This window comes from Onychostoma macrolepis, chromosome 01, assembly GCF_012432095.1.
Source record: "Onychostoma macrolepis isolate SWU-2019 chromosome 01, ASM1243209v1, whole genome shotgun sequence".
Lineage (NCBI taxonomy): Eukaryota > Metazoa > Chordata > Actinopteri > Cypriniformes > Cyprinidae > Onychostoma > Onychostoma macrolepis.
This window is the reverse complement of record NC_081155.1, coordinates 41,089,052-41,110,903: the sequence shown is the minus strand read 5'-3', so window position 1 is coordinate 41,110,903 and position 21,852 is coordinate 41,089,052. Positions and strand designations below refer to the sequence as shown.

The 21,852-nt window shown below is 33.6% G+C and overlaps 1 protein-coding gene across 1 annotated transcript in view; it reads left to right on the top strand.

Moving 5' to 3' along the window:
* hecw2b (HECT, C2 and WW domain containing E3 ubiquitin protein ligase 2b) overlaps nucleotides 1–21,852 on the top strand; it is a 58,463-nt gene that overhangs the window by 26,084 nt on the left and 10,527 nt on the right. The window contains 18 exon segments of the mRNA XM_058772301.1: nucleotides 3,773–3,880; nucleotides 5,050–5,144; nucleotides 7,765–7,840; nucleotides 8,388–8,557; nucleotides 9,080–9,222; nucleotides 9,583–9,683; nucleotides 10,699–11,378; nucleotides 11,839–12,100; nucleotides 12,103–12,153; nucleotides 13,120–13,221; nucleotides 13,370–13,520; nucleotides 14,769–14,869; nucleotides 15,013–15,137; nucleotides 15,399–15,584; nucleotides 18,273–18,407; nucleotides 20,869–20,968; nucleotides 21,146–21,242; nucleotides 21,322–21,405. Coding sequence (XP_058628284.1) covers nucleotides 3,773–3,880; nucleotides 5,050–5,144; nucleotides 7,765–7,840; nucleotides 8,388–8,557; nucleotides 9,080–9,222; nucleotides 9,583–9,683; nucleotides 10,699–11,378; nucleotides 11,839–12,100; nucleotides 12,103–12,153; nucleotides 13,120–13,221; nucleotides 13,370–13,520; nucleotides 14,769–14,869; nucleotides 15,013–15,137; nucleotides 15,399–15,584; nucleotides 18,273–18,407; nucleotides 20,869–20,968; nucleotides 21,146–21,242; nucleotides 21,322–21,405 — 2,767 coding nt within the window.

Genomic DNA, 21,852 nt, shown 5'->3' with positions numbered 1-21,852 from the left:
CTAGAGAGCAGTGATGGTAGTGAAGCTGGAGGTAGCAGCTGAGGCCGACAGGATCAAGAGGCGCAGCCACTCCACACTCGAGATCTTACTGGCACAACACAGGTCCAGCTGCGAGGCAGATCAAGGGAGCGGACCAGGAGCACAGCCGACAGGACAGGAGGCAATGTTCACAAACTACTTAGCAGGGAAATCTCAGCATTACAGCAGGTAGATGAGCTGATAAACATAGAGATGATAGCATGGCAACATAAGAGGGAAAGGGAGAACCATATAAAGGGGCAGAGTACATGAGGGACAGGTGAGAACACTCAGACTAACAAGGACACAACAAGGAAAAAATTAGAGGGACAGGTGACGACACTCAGACAAACGAGGACTCCACAAGGACTAAACAAGGGGGCGTGGTAACAGGTAACAAGGATGCAGGACAGGAGGAGCACATGGCAGACAACAGCAAAGACAGAGCCGTGTGCTCAGACACAAAACAAACATAGAAACATGAAACAGAGACAAGACTGACAAAACAGTGAGGGCAGGATCCTGACAATAACGCTTCCCCAATGAAAAAGTCATACAGTCTAAATCAGGAGAGAAATATGCACAGTTTACAACCAAAATTGTTATAAAAAAACCATTGTGATTGTTTTTATCAATATTTGGACTCTCATTCTGACGGCACCCATTTACTGCAGAGGATCCTTTGGTGAGCAAATGATGTAATGCTAAATTTGATCAAATCTGTTCAGATGAAAAATAAATAAATCTACATTTGGATGGCCTGAGGGTGAGTAAAAAATAATATAAAACACCTATACCAACAGCATACTTGGTTATATCAAAGCCCAAAATGAAATGAAGAAAAAAAAAAAAAGAAAGAAAATGATATTTTCCAGAAGGAAATTAAATCCTGTTTTTATGGATATCACCATTTTTTGCATTATGACATTATTGTCATGAAAAATTAAGCACATCATCTTCACATTACTAAAAGAGAAAAATAAATAAATGATCAAATAAATCTAAAGTAAAACCTCTTATACATCATAAAAATTTAAATATCATGGTAATATTTGTTCTACTGCCTTTTACTTTTACTTTTTTAGTGCTGTCTAATGATTATTCACGATTAATTGCATCCAAACTAAAAGTTTTTTGTTTACATAATATATGTGTGTACTGTGTATATTTATTATGTATATAAATACACACACATGGATGTATATATTTAAGAAAAATATGTTATGTTTATATATTAAATATATTTATATACTTTATAAATTATATGAATAATAAAATATATATATGTAAATACATGTAAATATTTTCAAAATATATGCTGTATGTGTATGTATTTATACATAATAAATATACACAATACACACACATATATTATGTAAACAAAAACTTTTATTTTGGATGCGATTAATCGCGATTAATCTTTGACAGCACTACTTTTTAATTTATTTTTTAGCACAATAGGGTGAAACGATGTTTCAAGATTCACTCATAAATGAATTTGCAGTAAAGAAAGTCTTTTTAACATTATTGATAAACAAGAGTCACTGACAGCTGTGTATGTCAAATTACATTTAATAAATGAAACATTTAATTAATCTGCTTTAACTTTGTTTATTTGTCTTATTTTTGATTGTGTGCTCAGAATAAATCCTGATTTTCAGTAAGGCATTTAACTGTTTTTTTCCGGGAATCTGGATGATACAAGGCACCGCTGCGCTGGAGTCAGAGATGATTGATTTTTACGTGAGTCATGTGACACGGTCGGGTGAATTGTGGCTGCTTGTAGACGTTCAATAACAGAGGCCCAGTGTCAGCGCTGTGATATAGTTTCAGATTAGCTGCTGTAGATCAAAGTAGACAAGGCTGGTCTATTCACTGAGGGTCTGACAGAATGAAGAGTCTCCCACAATTACTGATCACTGGCTGCCGTCACACCTAGAGAGAAACAAGGGCTGTAAACCTTCTTCAGAGCAAACTCCCTTCTGAATGTCTGCTTCTTGTTCATAGTGTGGAAAAAATACTACGGAAGTCAATGGCTATCAACAATTAGATAGACGTGAACGTTTGTGTAAATGGATTCTGGATCATATTGTGCTACTTGCTAGTTTTTTTGTTTTTTTTTGTTGGTTGTGTTTTTTTCCTGAATACATAGAAGGATTTTCACATCTCCCTAAAATCTTACATTTGACTATATTTAACATTGACTGCATTAGATATATAGCTTGGAGTTAGAAAAGTAAAATTGAGTCATACATTTTATTATTATAATCATTTTTGGGAAGGTTTTTAAATGTAAATGTCAGATTGTTTATTTAGTGTATATAGCATGTCTTGAAGCTTTTTTTCACACTATTCTGATTTGCTTTTCAAATCCTATCCTAGGATTTACTGTCTGGACTGTCATTTTGCAAGTGCTAAAATCAGATCTGTTTGTTCAGACAGAGTTTTCTGTCTGGTATATTGCGTATATCTGATGTTAAAAGCATGCCACCAAAGCAACACTCAATAATATTAATTTTAATCCAGTTTCAAAGCATATACAATGGGGGTAAGAATCAAATTTGCTAAAAATCAGATTCCATGTGTTTTTATTTTATTTCATTCATCAGACTACAAAAAATGGAGAATATTTGAGTCGTCACATTCGTCACAAGACCTAATTCTCCCTCATTATGGACAAATTGCTTAATTGGGAGTTTTGTCATTAACTGTTATTCACTCTTTTGTTCAGTTACTGTTTGTCCAGAATTAGAGGGCGGAAAGGAGAAAAAGATTGTGTCACAGGAAGATAATCAGCAGTGGGTCATTGGGTCTCTGGTTTATGTGGCTGTATTGATTATACAGGCTCAGACTGGAAATTGAAGCTAATGTGCTCATGGACTCAGTTCACCCACAATACGTCCTGTCGGCTTTGAATCACTGCCAATCAATTCATTAGTGCCCTCTTTATACTTTGCCACTAGATGCTCTACTTGTAGTCGAGATTAATCAATATACTGTACATTGTCCCACGTCTAATTAAACGGAATATTTAAAAAAATAATTTGCTGTATTGAAAAAAGCTAGATTGTATATGTTGATTTCATATATAAATATATAATACACTTTTATACACTATATTTTTGTATTATTATTATTATTAATAATATTTTATTATTATTCATAGATAGAGCGAAAGATATAAATATATAGATATATTGTATAATTAATATTAACATTATTATTAACATATTAATTGTTATTAACACTATATATAGCATTAATAATAACTCTATACACACAGTAGCATTAATAATATTAATTCTAAAATGAGTTGCAAATGCTGATCCATGCATAACATCAATACTAAATCTAGAATTGTCAGTGTGTGTGTGTATATAGTTATTTTATGGTGCATTTGTGCTTCTATTTATTATGCATGTGTAATTATATTGAGCTATATTACCAAACAGATGGGAGCAGGTAGGAGGTTTGTTTGATCAGGGGCATGTTGAGTTGAGTAGTTAAGGAACAGGAAACATCAACTAAGAACATGGTCCCTTACTTTCATGACAAACACTTAACCATCTGTTTGTTCTCAAGACCCTTAGAAAAGGCTTCAAGCCCTTGAGAGAATAGGCCTGAGGTGTGGCACAATCGATCAGCCAACCCTATGTTGTTTCACAGCCAGATCTATTGACTCCTGGTGGACGCCTTTCCTTGTAGTCATTTATTTATGTATAAGACAAATATTTACACGGTTTTGTGCCGACAGATGAGACGTGTCCCGCGAACGTTTGGGATTCGAAGAACCGCGGGGTAAACGGCACTCAGAGGGGCCAGATCGTCTGGAGGCTGGAGCCCGGACCGTACTTCATGGAACGTAAGTCAGAGTTTTGAAATATATGCACTTTCTTTTTCAAGAAGCAGGGCTTCTGTTTGGATTTGACAATGTTTACAAAGTTGTTGGGATCAAAAGTTTGGTACACTACCGTTCAAAAGTTTGGAGTTAGTAACATATATAATATTCTTGATTATCCAATCACCATATTAAATCAGCATATATAAAGAAAGAAAGAAAATATCATGGTTTTCCACAAAATATTAGGCAACACAAATGTTTTCAACATTGATTAATAATAATAATAATCAGCATATTAGGATGATTTCTGAAGGATCATGTGACACTGAAGACTGGAGTAATGATGCTGAAAATTCAGCTTTGTATCACAGGAATAAATTACATTTTAACATATATATTCAAATTGTTTTTAAATTGTAATAATATTTCACAATATTACTGTTTTTATTTTATTTTTGATCAAAAAATTGCAGCCTTGATGACAATAAGAGGCTTTTGACCAGTTGTGTAGATATGTAGAGTTTTGCCTGAGGATTAATTTGAGATAAATCTGCCTCTATACATTATGTAAAATCAAAACAAACAGTGTTTGAATGCTACGGACACAAACATGTCCTGCACACCTGTGCACCACAGTATATATTTCTATATTTTTGTATTGTATTGTGTAATGTTGTTGTGATGTTTAGGAGCAAGTAAAGCTGAAAACAAGCAAAATAGTTGTGATCTTATTCACTTAACAAAACTCGTTTCAATGTACACTAAAAAAACTTTTTACAAGCGAATACTACTTTTAGGTTTTTTTACATTCAATTCAATGTTCCTTGCTGTTTATTTGTAAATATTTGTAAGATTTACAAGCAATTTCTGAGTGAAAATAGTTTCTGTACCTTTTTTTTTTTTTTTCCTCCAGTGTAGCAGGAATTGAAAACATTTTATTTCTCAGCAGACTGATAAATCCTGTGCGCACTGATTCCTGGGAATTACATAAAACCAGCCAATCAGATTACAGCTTGCCTTTTGAGAAAGCTCTTGGCATTTTTGTGTTCATTATGGATTAGATGGTGTATGGACATGTCTGAGACTGAAACAATGATAAAATATGTTATTATGTGAGAATAATAATGGAGATATGTGGTGCTTATATTTCAAATATTTGAGAAACATGATCTTGTGTTTATATTTCTCAGCTGAGACCAAAATCTGTTTCAAATATTACCATGGAGTGAGTGGAGCGTTGAGGGCCACGACACCCTGCATCACTGTCAAGAACCCTGGAGCTACAGTAAGTCTGTGTTGAGTTTTGGATTGAAAAGTGTTAGTTAGTTGCAAAATGCTCCTGTTGATCAGGCACTCTTTGAATTATGCTTAAAAGAAGTATTTTCACTCATAATATCTTTTAAAAGTGATTTTGTCACATGAACTTGAGAGAAACACATGAAAGCATTACTCATCGAAATGGCATAATGTTACGTTTTCATAACAGTAGATTTGTCCCCCTCTTTAACCCTTTTTTAGTTGTTTTATATGTCAGAGCTGTGGCACTAGAGGTTAATGGACATGTTCCAACACACTAGCTATGGTTCAAATCATGTTTGTTATATTTACATTATATTTATTTTTGTTATAAATAACAAAAAAGGACACATTTTTTACATTTATTTTAGAGTTAAAGTATGGATATAGCACATAAAGTATGGAGGCTGTACTAACAATTTATTCATTCAAAAAATAAAAATGTAAATAAATTTATATTGACTAATATAAAAATTTTAAATGTAGTTAAATGTAACAACAAACAATGCAACAATGCATATTTAAATTTTTTAATATTTTGTATTTTAAATAGATTTTGTTGATTTACTAAAGTTCCTAGAGTTACTAGAAGTCTTTTCTGCTCACCAATGCATGCATGTATTTGGGGCGGGGGGGGGATGCAGCAAAAATAGTAATATTGTGAAATATGATTACAATTTAAAATAATAGTTTTCTACTTTAATATATTTTTAAAATGTAATTTATTTCTGTGATGCAAAGCTGAACTTTCAGCATCATTACTCTAGTCTTCAGTGTCACATGGTCCTTCAGAAATCATTTTTAAAATGCTAATTTCCTGCTCAAAAATATTAATTATTAATATCAGCATTGAAAACACGTAATTTTGTAGATACCGTAATCCATTTTTGAGGATTCTTTGATAGTTAGAAAGCTTAAAAGAACAGCGTTTATTTGAAATAGAAATATTTGTAATATTGCAAATGGCTTGACTGTCGCTTTTGATCACTTTTAATATTAATTTCTTTCAAAAAACAAAAATTGTGTAGTTAAATTCCAGGAAATATACTTAATTAGTTCAACCAGTATTTTAAAGGCTGCTTATGGTTCTTAAGCAACAAATGAACTTATTGCATTAATATAAAATTCATTTGATGTTTGTGCATAGGTTATTTTACAATGCTTCGAACAAACAAATTCAGTAGATACATTTCACATTTTCACATCATCTCCACCTGCGTGTGTTTCTTAGTCTTTCTCTGCCTGCGTGTCTGCAAGCTCCATTATCAGGCGCTGGCGTTTGACTGAACTCCACAGAGACGTATCATGTTCACAGGCATGCAGGGAATGCACAGGAAGTAGAGAGCGCTCTTTGATATGCTTAGCGCCGGGCTGCCGACACGACGCCACAGAACTAGTCCAAAGGGCACATTCCACCCTCTGTGACATGAGCCTGAACTTGAACCCCTAGAGTTAAAGGACCGATTCACTCGCACAGCATCACTGAACTTATCATTGAGCTATTGAAAAGAGAATGAATACGTCTGATCATGTGACTGTGATCTGAGATGTGCTAAAACACAGCTGTGATTCCTCAGGCAAATGGAACATGATTACAAATGTGATGGAGATATTTTCTTATATCTGAATGCTGAACTTACATTTTGAAAATGACGTTTTGATCAAATTACTCTTGCTGCTTGCTGCTTTGTATGGTTTGTATTGATGCAGAACATGTTTTGAGTGAATACACACCCAAAACAATTGACTTAATGTGAGTTAAATGTGCATTGGCTTAACATATGGAAATTATAATGTCTCAGTCTCACCATCATTCAGAAGTCGTCATGTTGGGGCTCTGTGGCTGAACGAGAGAGTCTGTAATCATAAATCACACACTGCCACGTTAATGAGCAGGAACATTATAACATCATTGAATTATTCACGAACATGTTCCTGAACCTCTCTCAAATTTAACATGATAACCGTAGTTTCAACCAGAGCACAGCTGTAAAATATATTAACACGAATAAATATATGGAAGAATAGTGAATAACTATTAAATAAATGGCCTCTCCTTCAAGATTTATTTATTTATTCATTTATTGTATTAAAATGGTGGTTTAATGACAGATTACCACAGTTTATTTGATATTTTAGCAGAAACAATTTATTTGATATGATTTCAGATATTAATCCAGGTCTGGCTAGCTTTCTCCGGGCGTTAGAAAAAAAGTAGAAAAAACATATAATATATATATTATCAAGTAATATATATATATATATATTACTTGAAATAAAAATTTACTTATAAATAAAATATTATACAGTATTAATATATTATTTAAGAAAAACATTTGTGGTTTCCATTTAGGTTAACTGGATGTCCTAAAATAACTAAAAGTTAAACTGAAATGAAAAATAAAATAATATATATAAAACTATATAGACATAAAAACTCAACAAAATTGCTCAAGCTAAAATTAAAATGAATGCAGAAAATATAAAAATTAAAAAAATTAAAAATTAAAAACTGTTAATAGTATTAATATCTCAGTGAAACTAGATATTTGAGATAAAAGATATTTCTCTATATCATGTGTAATTGTGTGTTATGCTGTCCTCTACAGGTCGGAGCAGAGGGGCAGGTGGATGGACAGTCGGTCACCGAACACTGCAGGAAATTGGTCAGCTTTACTCTGTCAGGTAAGAACGGTTGATATTTACTACACCTGCTCTCATTTTAGTAAAAGAGACTGAGGATTTCTTTATGAAACTGGTTTTTTTTACATATATGAATTCTGTAAGCTAAAAGCCCTTTGAGAGGTAGTAGTGATTGTTTTTGTTTTTTTTTTTTTTTTTAACAATCCAAACCTTCATTAACCATGATAAAATCATTGGAATGCTCAAAGTACGTCGCTGTTTATAACACTGCAATAATGAATGCATTACATGTAAATAATAATAATAATAATCTTTTCTAGTAACAAAAAACAATTCATGCACCAAGTAATATAGTTAATTTGACTTAATGGTTTCAAATTTTTAGGACTAATTTACAATGATTTGAAACGCATGTTATTCTAACCGAAATATACATTCTGACATAAAGTGAGTGTTGTTGTCTTAATGAAAACTCCTCTATATATCTGCCCTCTTGTGGCAATAAGCTGCTAGTGCAGATGATAGATAGATAGATAGAATTGCTTTATGCTGCTAGCTCACCTTGTGTGTGTGTGTGTGTTTATTGCAGATATCAGGGCTCAGGGTCTGAAGAAGGGCATGTTTTTTAATCCGGACCCCTATCTGAAGATGAGCATTCAGCCTGGCAAGAGGAACGGCTTCCCTACATTCACTCACCACGGCCAGGAGAGACGAACCTCCATCATATCCAACACCACTAACCCTGTGTGGCACGGAGAGGTAATTCATATTCATATGTGATCATGGACTGGGGTGGTTAATGAGGTGTGCTGTTTGTGTTCACTTCTTCAGCGCTTAACCTCTGGATGCTGCAGGGCGACGTCCCTGCTGTCAGTCCACTGTGAGGAGCTGAGGAGTTAATGGGATGTAACCAAGTAGGGGTGACTCTGAATCCAGAAGTTTTCAGTAAAAGCACAGTGCCCTTGAGCAAACCCATAACCTCAGATTTCTCCAGAAATTACTGCACTATATGTTGGTAACATCTCCTAAATGTAAATCATTTTCTTTATTATAAAAACATAGCGAATGGTACTAAATGATAACCGTGTCAATGTATTTACAAGGTTCTTTTAAGAATTCTACATTTCCACAAGGTATATTTAAAGTAAATAAGAATAAAGTTTTGTTATCTTATATAAGATTGAATATACTGTAAGATTGATTATTATTTTATTCCCCTGCACAAAAACATAACTGTAAACCTTAATTTTCATACTACTTTTCTTTTCCCCTGGCCTGCAGAAGTACACTTTTGTTGCTCTGATGACGGACGTTTTGGAAATTGAGGTCAAGGACAAATTTGCAAAAAGTCGCCCGATCATCAAACGCTTTTTAGGTCAGCTGACAATGCCAGTGCAGAGACTGCTGGAGAGACATACAGCCGGGTCAGTATTCTCTATCGAAATATAGCTGCGAGGATCTATTATGTATGAACTTTTATTAACAGAGTTAAATCCTTCAAGTATCTCACAGTTCATTTTTGTCCACAGATGTTTATGTAAACATAACTTGTGTAATAATTTTAAGAGGCAAATATTATTGTAAAAAAGAAGTTTTTTGCATCCTAAGATGAGGTAGATACTGTATTAGATACTGTATATGTGTTAACTGGTAAAACAATACCTTTATATAAACTTATTTATACAGATGCATTCTTTTTTATTAACAATATTACAAACTGATTTTATTACAAGAAAATAATTTTTATCTGTGTGATTATTTTTTTTTTTTTTTTTGGAATAAAGGGATCAGCATGTGAGCTACACGCTTTGTCGTCGTCTGCCGACAGAACATGTGAGTGGCCAGCTTCACTTCAGGGTGGAGATCACCTCCAACGGACACGAAGGTACAGATTACAGTATATTTATTGAAACATTCAATATCACTCAAAAGTTTGAGGTTGATACATTTTTTAAATGATTTTGAAAGAAGCCTCTTATGCTCACCAATGTGGCATTTATTTGATTAAAAATACAGTACGAATGGAAATATTGTGAAATATTAATATAATTTAAATAAACTGTTTTCTATTTTAATATATTTTATTAAATAAAATGTATTCCTGTGATGCAAAGATTAATTTTCAGCATATTTACTCCAGTCTTCAGTGTCGCATGATCCTTCAGAAATCATTCTAATATGCTGATTTGCTGCTCAAGAAACACTTATTATTAGTATTATAATTATCAAAGTTGAAAACAGTTGTGATGCTTAATATTTGGTGATTTTTTTTGGAACAAATATTGTTTATTTGAAATTGAAATTTGTTGCAACTATAAATTTTATGTCTATATATTTTGTAAAATTTCAAATATCTTTATCGTCACTTTTGATCAATGTAATGCATATCATCTTTTTTAATGTCTTTCAAAAAAAAATGGTGGTGTAACTGTATTTTCAAACGTGGAGTTTTTACTTTTTATAACTTGAAACTATTTGTTTCTATTTCTGTCCCTCCTTTCCAGGCTAAACTCTTTTTCAACAATTTAACCTTTAACATTTTACAGCTTTTACAGTTACATCGTTGCCAATTTCCACTTATAAAACAGATATTTCTGATTCTAAAATCTGATTTGATGAGCCATAATTAAATTATACAAATGTAAATGTAATTATTGTAGACTATATACAGCCTACAGTTAGCTAATGAAGTATATTACTTGGTATAAATATATTAATTTAAGGGGGTTTATTTGTCCCCTTTGTGTCATTCCTCACAAGATCCCTTTTCAGGATTAACTGATAAATATAGAAAGTTCAAAAGAACAGCATTTATTTGAAATAGAAATCTTTGTATCATTACAAATGTCTTTAATTAATTGAATGTCTCCTTGCTGAATAAAAGTATTATGCTTTTGTAGATGCCATGGGATCTCTGTTGGGAGCCTCCTCTATGAATGGAGATCCTGGGAGCCCATCGGACGACGAAGACGTTTTGCATCCTTCGTCTCGTATGGCCAGGGGCCCCTCTCCCACCGGCTCTGAAGGGTCCCTTCACGGTGACACCTTTAGGACTGATGAGTGCATGATGGACCCTGATGAGGATCGGCTCTTGAGAGACGGGGCACCTGACTTGGCTGAAGGAACCCCGGGCCACACTCATCGTCAGGCCTCGCTTAACGACTATCTGGATGCTATTGAGGCCCCTAAGGGCCCCGGAGACAGACCTCTTGGGGCTGCCTCACCTAAACTACGCTCCAGTTTCCCCACCGACACACGCCTCAATGCTATGTTACATATAGACTCTGATGAAGACGAGGAGGGACACGCCTCCCGGGATCCAGCATTGACCAATGGCACTCAGCGGCCTGAGGGACACACCTCCTCTGAACAGGACAAAGGAGAGGGTCCCGTCAAAGAGAGGCTTGAGTCGGAAGCGGCGAGCAGTGCCACAGATACAGAGGCCACAGCATCGGGGTCCAGCAGTGGCACCACAAAGAGCCAAAATGGAGGTGCTGAGGACGGTCAGGAAGGAGCTGCTGCCTCTGGAGACTCGACACAGAGCACCGGCAGCTCTCAGCAGCCAGCTCCCAAAATACAGGTCTGTGGGGTCTGGCAGCTCTATTCTATTCTATTCTATTCTATTCTATTCTATTCTATTCTATTCTATTCTATTCATTTAACCTGTTAAGGGAATATTTAATATATTTTAATACCCCAGTTTACATGCAGGTTTTACAGTAAAATATCTAAAGTAAACTTTCTAAAATATGTATATGGTCAAGTTTATTGTAAATTTTATTTTATTTTCATGAATAAAATATTTTGTTAATCTATCTATCTATCTATCTATCTATCTATCTATCTATCTATCTATCTATCTATCTATCTATCTATCTATCTATCTATCTATCTATCTATCTATCTATCTATCTATCTATCTATCTATCTATCTATCTATTTAAAACCTGCATGGATATATTCCATAAATAAAATATATTTATTTTAGGTAGAAATGTTGTTCTTCCTTTGCATCATTACACCTAATCCATTTCTTCCAGGATGAGGAAGGAGTTGCACCCAAGGCGGTCACTGGGGATGAAGGATCATCAGAGGCCGCAACAGTCACAGAGTCCTCAGCATCTGCCAGTAATGCAGCTAATGAAGGGGGCGGAGCCACAGCAGCTGAGCAGCCAGAGCAGGGGAACTCCAGCGAGACGGCCAATGAGGAGGAGGAAGATGCCGAAATCTGGCAGAGGAGGCAGAGTCTGCAAGCATCAGGAAACGCATCACAGGCTGAAGCGGTGGAATTAACCAATGAAGTGAGAGGGCAGCTGACACAGAACAGGCTGCCACAGTAACAGATGAAGAGACAGGTGACTTCCTGTGTTATTTATATACTAAATCAGCAATAGGGAATTTTATTACAGTGGTTATCAATCCTCTATCAGCTTTTACCATCAGTTATAACTTTTCTGCACATTAAATAAAAAGATAACATTATTATAATAATAAATAATATTATAATATTAAAGGGATGTAAAAAAAAATTACAAATATTTTATTACAAATATTTTATTGAAATAAATATTAACTGTTAAGAACATTTCTAATATTTTTTATTTATTAAATAACATGAATTTGTTGAATTTGTTGTTGTTAATGCTGATGATAATAGTAATAAATACAATACATAAAAATAATTATTATGTTATTATTAAAATAAAATATATATTATTAAGAACATGAATAATATTAATATTAAAAGTAGTATTTATTATATTAAATGTAAAATAGTATGTCTGATTTGTTGTTGTTAATAATAATAATAATATTAATTATATATATACACACACAAAATTAATGTCACCATAAATTAAAATAATAATTGTTATTATTAAAATATATTGCTATTTAAATATTAGGGTGATTAATAGTATAATAATTATAATCTAAAAATATAAAATACCATATCAACAACGCTACCACCACCATCAACAATAATAACAAAATAACAATATATGAAAAATATACATATTACAATAAAGAAAAATAATAATGGATTATTCTGTTAAATATATTATTATGTAAGTAATAATAAAATAGAAAATATTATATTTTAATATTATATAAAATAACATTATGTAAAATATATTTTTTTTTAAATTAAGTCAATATATTATTAATCAAATATTAATTCAAATAAAATATAATTAACTTATTGGCTGGCTTTATATAATAGCAATAACATGAGACTCTATGAATAATTTGTGTATAATATATGTACAGTATGTTTTCATTGATCTTTCACAACACAAATAACCCATTTTGCCTTTCTGAAGGAGCCAGTGCTCAAGTGAACGGCCATCAGCCAATGCGATCTCTTCCTTCAGTCCGTCACGACATCAGCCGCTATCAGAGAGTAGACGAGCCTCTTCCACCAAGTGAGAGAATATTTTTGTATTTGTTTGAGCTAAAGGGGACATAATCATGGAAAATGTGATTTACTTTTTGATCTTTTGAAATGATGCTCATTATATTATTATGTTTGATTATAACATTATAAGTGGAATTTAAATGTGTATGTTGTAGACTGGGAAGCTCGTATAGACAGTCACGGCAGGATTTTCTATGTGGATCATGTGAACAGAACCACCACCTGGCAGCGGCCCACTGCTCCACCTGCACCTCAGGTCCTACAGAGATCCAATTCCATTCAGCAGATGGAGCAGCTCAACCGAAGGTCAGTATGTTTACACCAGCAGATATCTGTCAAGATGGCATGAAATCAGCCTTGATTAGAGTGACTTCTGAAAGGAGGAGAGTTTTGAGAACACAGTGACCTTAAGTTCCAATATCTCGGGATTTATCTGAGTCCGAAATGCCATTTGTTAATCCTCGCTTGTATGGAAAAACAGCTCTTTAAAAATGTCACCCAGCAGTCACCACAGCAACCTAATCTGTTCTGCCATTATCATGCTCTATCAAAACATCTCTCACGCTCTCTCATCCGCTTTCTCTCCCTCAACTTGATTTCAATTTATTTTGCTTGATTAGCATGCATTTCACTTGCAAAAGCAATTGTAGCATAGCTGTGTACAGCATCCAAAGTTAACAGTTCGCCAAGCATAAAATGTCAGTGAAAATGAGAGTCAAATCAAGCTTTTTTAAGTCTAGGAACGTATGTGGAATATTCCCTTCTCATCTCAAAATAAAGCAAAATACCATGTAAATTAAATTAAATTAAATTTAAATTTAAATTCATTTGCCAGTATTATTTGCTTTAAATTAAATTAAAATAAAATATTTATAATTACTTATGTTTACCTTGAAGAAATAATATTATTATGCTGTTTTGGTGCTCATGAAACATTTCTTATAATCAAGTTTGTCTCAATATTTATCTCAATATCTATTTTTTATTATTTAATAAATGTATATATTTAAAAACACGTGCTGCCTATTTTATATATATATATATATATATATATATATATATATACATACACATACATATTTTAAACTGTAATATTTTAATCACATGATTCTTCAATAGAATAGAATAATAAAACAGCATTTATTTTTAATTTAAAAAATTTGTATCATAAATCTCTTTACTGTAATTTCTTACTGAACAAGATTCCTTGTTGAATAAAAGTATTAATATATACATATATTATTATATATTAATATCCATATTTATTATATAGAGTATTTTTCTTTTTCTTTTAAAAATAAAATTATATATATATGATTAACATGTATGATTACTTAATGTTTTATTATTTTATTTTATAAAATTTTTCATTATTAATTTAAAATGGTAGAGTAGGAAATTTGAAATAGAAATAACTAATTTAACAATAATAAATACATTAAAGAAGCAACAAAATATAATTATGAATGATAAAGTACAATTATCAATGTAAAAAGATTATCGTGGAAAAAATGAATAAATATAGCAATAAATGTATCTCTTTGTTTTGTTCAGATATCAGAGTATTCGGAGGACAATAACCAATGAGAGGACAGACGAACAGGCTGCAGAAATGCCTACAGACGAGAACGACCTGCTGCATCCCTCCATACCTGGTACTCTCTCACACACCACATACATGCGCTGCATTTAGATGATACTCTGCTTAGTCAGATACAAGGAAATATGCAATAGAGAAAAACAGATCTTTTGATTTAAGCCAACATGCATATCACACTATGGTTGTCCTCTCTTTCAGAGTACCGTCGAGACGGCGCGGTTGGACCTGCTAGCTCTCGCTCGCGCTTGTCTCTGCTGCTCCAGTCCCCCAGCGCCAAGTTTCTCACCAGCCCGGATTTCTTCACCGTACTGCATTCCAACCCTGTTAGTCTCCAAACACATTAATTATTCACACTTTTTTTTACCACAAGCCAATTTTCCATCCCTTGAAGGAATTTTGTGGTTGTGATGTTTTTTCACGAACCCATCATCTGGTTCCATCATTAATTTTGGCGACCGTTACTTTCGAAAGTAACATGTTATATTGTTGTTAAAGTCATTTTGTTGCATTTGTACTTTTTAGAAGGCAATTAGCATTACTTAAACACTACGAAACACTCTTGTCTGTTGATTTTTCTTTCTCAGAGTGCCTACCGCATGTTTACAAGTAACACGTGTCTAAAACACATGATCAGTAAAGTGCGACGGGACGCGCACCACTTTGAGCGCTACCAGCACAATCGAGACCTGGTTGCCTTCCTCAACATGTTCGCCAACAAACAGCTAGATCTCCCACGGGGCTGGGAAATGAAACACGACCACATGGGAAAGGTCTGGAAACATCATCTCTGCATTCTGCATTATGTATCGCTGTCTCTGTCTCTCTTTTCAGCCATTTTTTCTACCCCCTGCTTTTAATTTTACTGTGTATTTCTAAATAAAATAAAATGGGATTTATTTTTTGGCCATAAAATTGAATATGAACATAAAATATGGCAAAAAATACAACAACAACAAAAAATAATATACACTATTCAGACGTTTGTGGGTGGTAAGATTTTTTTTTCATGCCTTTGAAAAAAGGCTCTTATGCTCATCAAGGCTGTATTTATTTAAATTAAAAATACAGTAAGACAGTAATATTGTGAAATATTATTAAAACAAATGTTTTCTACTTAAATATATTTTAAAATGTAATTTATTCTTGTGATCAGCTGAATTTTTAGCATCATTACTCCAGTCTTCAGTGTCACATGATGCTTATGAAATTATTCTAATATGCTGATTTAATAATCAAGAAACACTTATTGTTATAATCAAAAAAACAAACAAACAATTGTTTTAAGGATTCTTTGATTATTTAAGAAGTTAAACATTTTATTTGAAATATATACAGTATATACATTTTTTCTATAAATGCATCCTATATACAGGTGCATCTCCAAAAATTTGAATATCGTGAAAAAGTTTTTTTTTTAACTTATTTTAAAAAATGTGAAACGTTCATATATTCTAGATTCATTACATGTAAAGTAAAATAGTTCAAAAGTTTTTTGTTTTAATTTTGATGATTAGGGCTTACAGCTCATGAAAGTCAAAAATCCAATATCTCAAAATATTAGAATATTTACATTTGAGTTTCATCAAATTACTATCCCTACAAATTACGGGTATCTCTTGTTCTGTGAAACCACAATAATGAGGAAGACTGCTGGTTTGGCAATGGTCCAGAAGACAATCATTGACACCCTCCACAAAGAGGGTAAGTCACAGAAGGTCATTACTGAAAGGGGTGGCTGTTCACAGAGTGCTGTATCAAAGCATATTAAATGCAAAGTTGACTGGAAGGAAGTAGGAAAATGTGCAAAAGCAACAGGGATGAACACAAGCTTGAGAATACTGTCAAGCAAAGCCGCTTCAAACACTTGGGAGAGCTTCACAAGGAGAGAACTGAAGCATCAAGAGTCACCACGCTCAGACGTCTTCAGGAAAAGGGCTACCAAGCCACTTCAAGCCACAGGAACAACGTCAGAAGTATCTTATCTGAGTTATGGAGAAAATGACCTGGACTGTTGCTCAGTGGTCCAAAGTCTTCTTTTCAGATAAAAGTAAATTTTGCATTTAATTAGGAAATCAAGATCTGGAGTCTGGAGGAAGACTGGAGGCACAGAATACAAGCTGCTTGAAGTCCAGTGTGAAGTTTCCGAAGTCAGTGATGATTTGGGTGCCGTGACGTCTGCTGGTGTTGGTCCATTGTGTTTTATCAAGTCCAAAGTCAATGCAGCCATCTACCAGGAGATTTTGGAGCACTTTATGCTTCCATCTGCTGACAAGCTTTATGGAGATGCTGATTTCCTTTTCCAGCAGGACTTTAGCACCTGCCCACAGTGCCAAAACCACTTCCAAGTGGTTTGCTGACCATGATATTACTGTGCTTGATTAGCCAGCCAACATGCCTGACCTGAACACCATGTGGAATCTATGGGATATTTTCAAGAGAAAGATGAGAAACAGTCGATCCAACAGTACAGACGAGCTGAAAGCTCAATAGTGCCTCAGCAGTGCCACAGGCTGATCGCTTCCATGCCACACCTCACTGATGCTGGAGTTTGTGCTAAAGGAGCCCCGACCAAGTATTGAGTGCAGAAATCAACATACTTTAAAGAACTTGAACTTTTCTGTTTTGCAAATCCTTTTTTTGATTGATATTAGGAAATATTCTAATATTTTGAGATACTGGATTTTTGACTTTCATGAGCTGTAAGCTCTAATCATCAAAATTAAAACAAAAAAACTTTTGAAATGTCTTACGTCACATGTAATGAATCTAGAATATATGAAAGTTTCACTTTTTGTGAACAATAACTTTTTACAACTTTTGAAATTTTTCACGATATTCTGATTTTTTGAGATGCACCTGTATATACTGTATAGATAGTAGTCTACATTTGAAGTGGATCAAAACCTTTCATCAAAGTTGTCTTAAAACCTAAAACAAAAATGTGTTTTTGTCTTAGGACAACTTTGATTAACTTTTTGATCCACTTCAAATGTTGATTATATATATATATATATATATATATATATATATATATATATATATATATATGTGTATAAAATTAACATCCATATATAATGTACATAATTATTTGTTCTTTTTGTGCTTTTGTGTACTATCTTTCTTTTCTGTGTTTGACTCCTTTTACATTTAGTCCCTGTAAAAAAAATATATATATATAGTGTTACGGTTGTACTTTTAAAGCATTTTTAAACATTTATCTGCGGTATATCTGCTTTCCTGCTAAGCTTATAATGGAAGCTTAGCAGGAAAGCAGATATACCGCAGATAAATGTTTAAAAAATGCTTTAAAAGTACAACCGTAACACTTACTGTAAATATTTTATGTGTTAGTATTTTTACTGGTGCATTCATGAAAGTGCTTCAGCATGAATATAAGCGTCATGTTTGTGCTTTTAAATCCTTTAACCTTCTTGCTTGACATGATTATGCCTTCTCAGCCTTTCTTCGTGGACCATAACTGCAGGGCAACCTCCTTCATAGACCCACGATTACCGCTGCAGAGTGCCCGACCCAGCAGCCTCCTCGCCCACCGCCAGCACCTCAGCCGCCAGCGCAGCCACAGCGCAGGGGAGGTGAGCACACGACGCCTGGTGAGCCTTCCAGACACACGGGCACTAGAGGCCTCCTCCAATCAGACGCTTGAGATTAGAATTCAAGCTCGTCCCACATGGTTTGCACCGGTTATCACTGCAGAAGGGATTTGAATAAACCTCTAACCCTAAGGCTCTTTTCATTTGGCCAAACACTCACAACACCCAAGAAACCAATTTAGTTTTGTAAAAATATAGTTTAAATACATTTCCAAATGTTATTGTTTTTAGGAAATTAATGCATTAAATTGATCTCAGATAAACTGATTGATTTGATTTAAAATAAATGTTGTTGAACTTACTATTAAAAAAAAAAAAAACATCCTGAATAAATGCATCATGGTTTTCACAAAAATATTAAGGAGCACAACTGTTTTCAACATTGATAATTATAAGAATGTTTCTGAGCTGCAAATCAGCATATTAGAATGATTTCTGAAGGATCATGTGACACTGCAGACTGGAGTAACGATGCTGAAAATTTAGCTGTGCATCACAGGAATAAATGACATTTTAAAATATATTAAAATAGACAGCTGTTATTTTAAATTGTAAAACTATTTCACAATATTTCTGTTTTTACTGTATTTTTAATCAAATAAATGCAGCCTTGGTGAGTGTAAGAGACTTCTTTCAAAAAATATTCTTAAATCTTTGTCTTTATTTAAAATGTTAAGAATAGCGTGGGAGAGTAACCAGATAAACTAATGAATGTTTTTTTTGTTGTAGCAGTTTCACATAAATATTTACATCATAAAATATTCTCAGCAGGTTTCTCACTAGGGAATCTGATCTTCTGTCACGTCGTGGCCGTGAGGAGAACAGATCGCCCTCTCAGGCCTCTTTAGATATGCTGATTAATTTCATAGTGTCGGCCTCCGCTGCTTCCCAGCATGCACTGTGTCATTTTCACATCAGTCCACCCACAGTCCCCTGTGTGTGTGCGTTTGTCAGTGGGCCATATGTGGATGCATGTAAACATATTGTGTCTAAATATTATTCCACTAATCTTTAAATCCTCTGTGTCTTCATAACATAAAAATGCAAATTAGCCCACTTAATTAAAAAAGTCCCCCTCCTCATATAAACACCTCGGGAATAAAGGCCAGGAAATTTTACAATCCACTCAGCTTTAGCAAAAGAGCTGTCAGATCTTTAGTTAGAGGGCCCTTAATGAAGCTTTCATCTTTAAAGTACACTCACTAGGGAGCAAATATCCAGTGAATTATGCAAAAGCAGCTGAAGCCTCGTAATTCAGTATTTACGCAAAAACGACAATGTTGCAGCTTAATGAATTGATATATCGATATTTCCTTGAAGATGATAATGTGTGTGTGTGTGTGTAATATTTCAATGAATGTTATATAAACAAATTGTTGCATATTTAATATATATTATGGCTGTCAGTCAATTAAATTTTTTTATCTAATTAATTACATGATGTTTAGATTAATTAATCTAATTAATCGCAAAATAAATTTGAATGTGAAAATACCCGCGAGAGATCATTTAAAGCTATTTTTTGTGTTAAATGAGAAAGTATCAAGTAGACATTACAAATTGTAGCTTTAGAAATATTTTATTTGATTCAACAAAAACGTATTACACATAAGCATTTAGGCTACAACAGCCTAATATGAACTATGGAACACAAAAGAAGATAATTTGAGAAACATCTCAGTATTGTTTGTTCATGCAATGAAAGTCATTGGTAACCAAAACAGCTTTGTTACCAACAGTCTTCAAAATACCTTCTTTTATGTTCCACAAAAGAAAGGTTTGAAACGAGTAAATGATGACAGAATTAAAAAAAAATTGGGTGAACTATAGCCTACCTTTAATGTTTTTATTATTATTGTTGTTCTTATTCTTATTTTTATTAATTAAATGATAGGCCTACTCTAAATAAGAAACAAAATCTGCGGGCAGGTGGCGGTAAGTGTCTTCATTTGATTCGTTCAAAAGACTGATTCATTCAGGAATGAAGTAAACAGCTCTCTTTATCAATGGGACTTTGAATCATTGATTCACACGATTCGTTCAAAACGCAGATTCATTCAGAAACTAAACACTGCTGTTCTGCTCTGCTCTGCTATGGCTTTAAAGGAAATTGTGTTCTCTGTGAGACTGAGCAAAAACAGACAATATTATGTTTAAAATACATATATATATAATAAAAAAATATGCATTAATTAAACATTTTATTCATTTTTATTATAGATAGATAGATAGATATTATTTTCTATAAAGCTTTTCTATAATGTGTATTGTAAGTTGACTTAATATGACTTTACATATAAATATACATATCAAATGGAAAGGCATTTATTCCTGTGATTCAATACATACTGTATTTCTACAGTAAGCTGGTCTTTTCTTTGTGTGACGTGGTGTGGATGTGAAGTACATAATGGTCACTTCCTGTTTTGCTTTTGTGCTACAGGTGGGCGATGACCCTCGGCACGGTGGACCCGCTGTACTGCCACGCCCCTCGAACACCTTCACAGCCAATCGCAACCAGTGTCAAGATTTAGTTCCTGTTGGTGAGTCGTTACAAGCCAAGCTTCATCAGAATTTATTTGACAGAAGTTGATATGTTCATCTCGTTAAATCTTTCATAATGCATTGTTTTATAAAAATGTGGTGCCACCAAAGGTGTTATAACTTTTGAAGAGTCTTCGTTTGACATTTCACCAATTGCTTTGTTCCTCTCTTTATAGCCTATAATGAGAAAATCGTGGCATTTTTGCGGCAGCCGAACATATTTGAGATCCTTCAGGAGAGGCAGCCTGAGCTCATTAGGAATCACTCACTCAGGTGAGACTCAGAAATATTACAAAACAAACCTCAGTCCTGAGCTATTGATTATGAATATGTTGACTTTTCTAATCCACAGGGAGAAGGTGCAGTTTATTCGTAATGAAGGAGCATCGGGTTTAGCTCGCCTCTCCAGCGACGCAGACTTGGTGATTTTGCTCAGGTACTTTTCCAGTGATTTCTGCAATGGCTGTAAAGAAATATGAAATAATACATTTAGCAAGGTTTAAGCTCAAAACAAAACTGCGATACATTCTCTGAAATCAAATCTAACAGTTTCTATTAGCGACTTTCTACTGATTTGCAAAAAAATGCCTAATATTACCTAATTTGATGGTTATTATCAATAAAAAAAAAAAACATTATAATTTTTTCATAACATGTATGAGGATTTTTCAAATTATGTATGTTTCAGCTTTAATGCATTTATCAAAATAAAAAAGCAGGCACATGTCAAAAGTTTTAATGAGAAAAATAATTATTTGAAATGTATGATTTAACTATGAGTGGGAAAATATGTTTAAATGCTCCATTTAATGTCAAAGAACTTTAAAAAATAATCAAAAATAATAAAAGAAATAAATTCTATTACTGTTTGGATGTAGTGAAA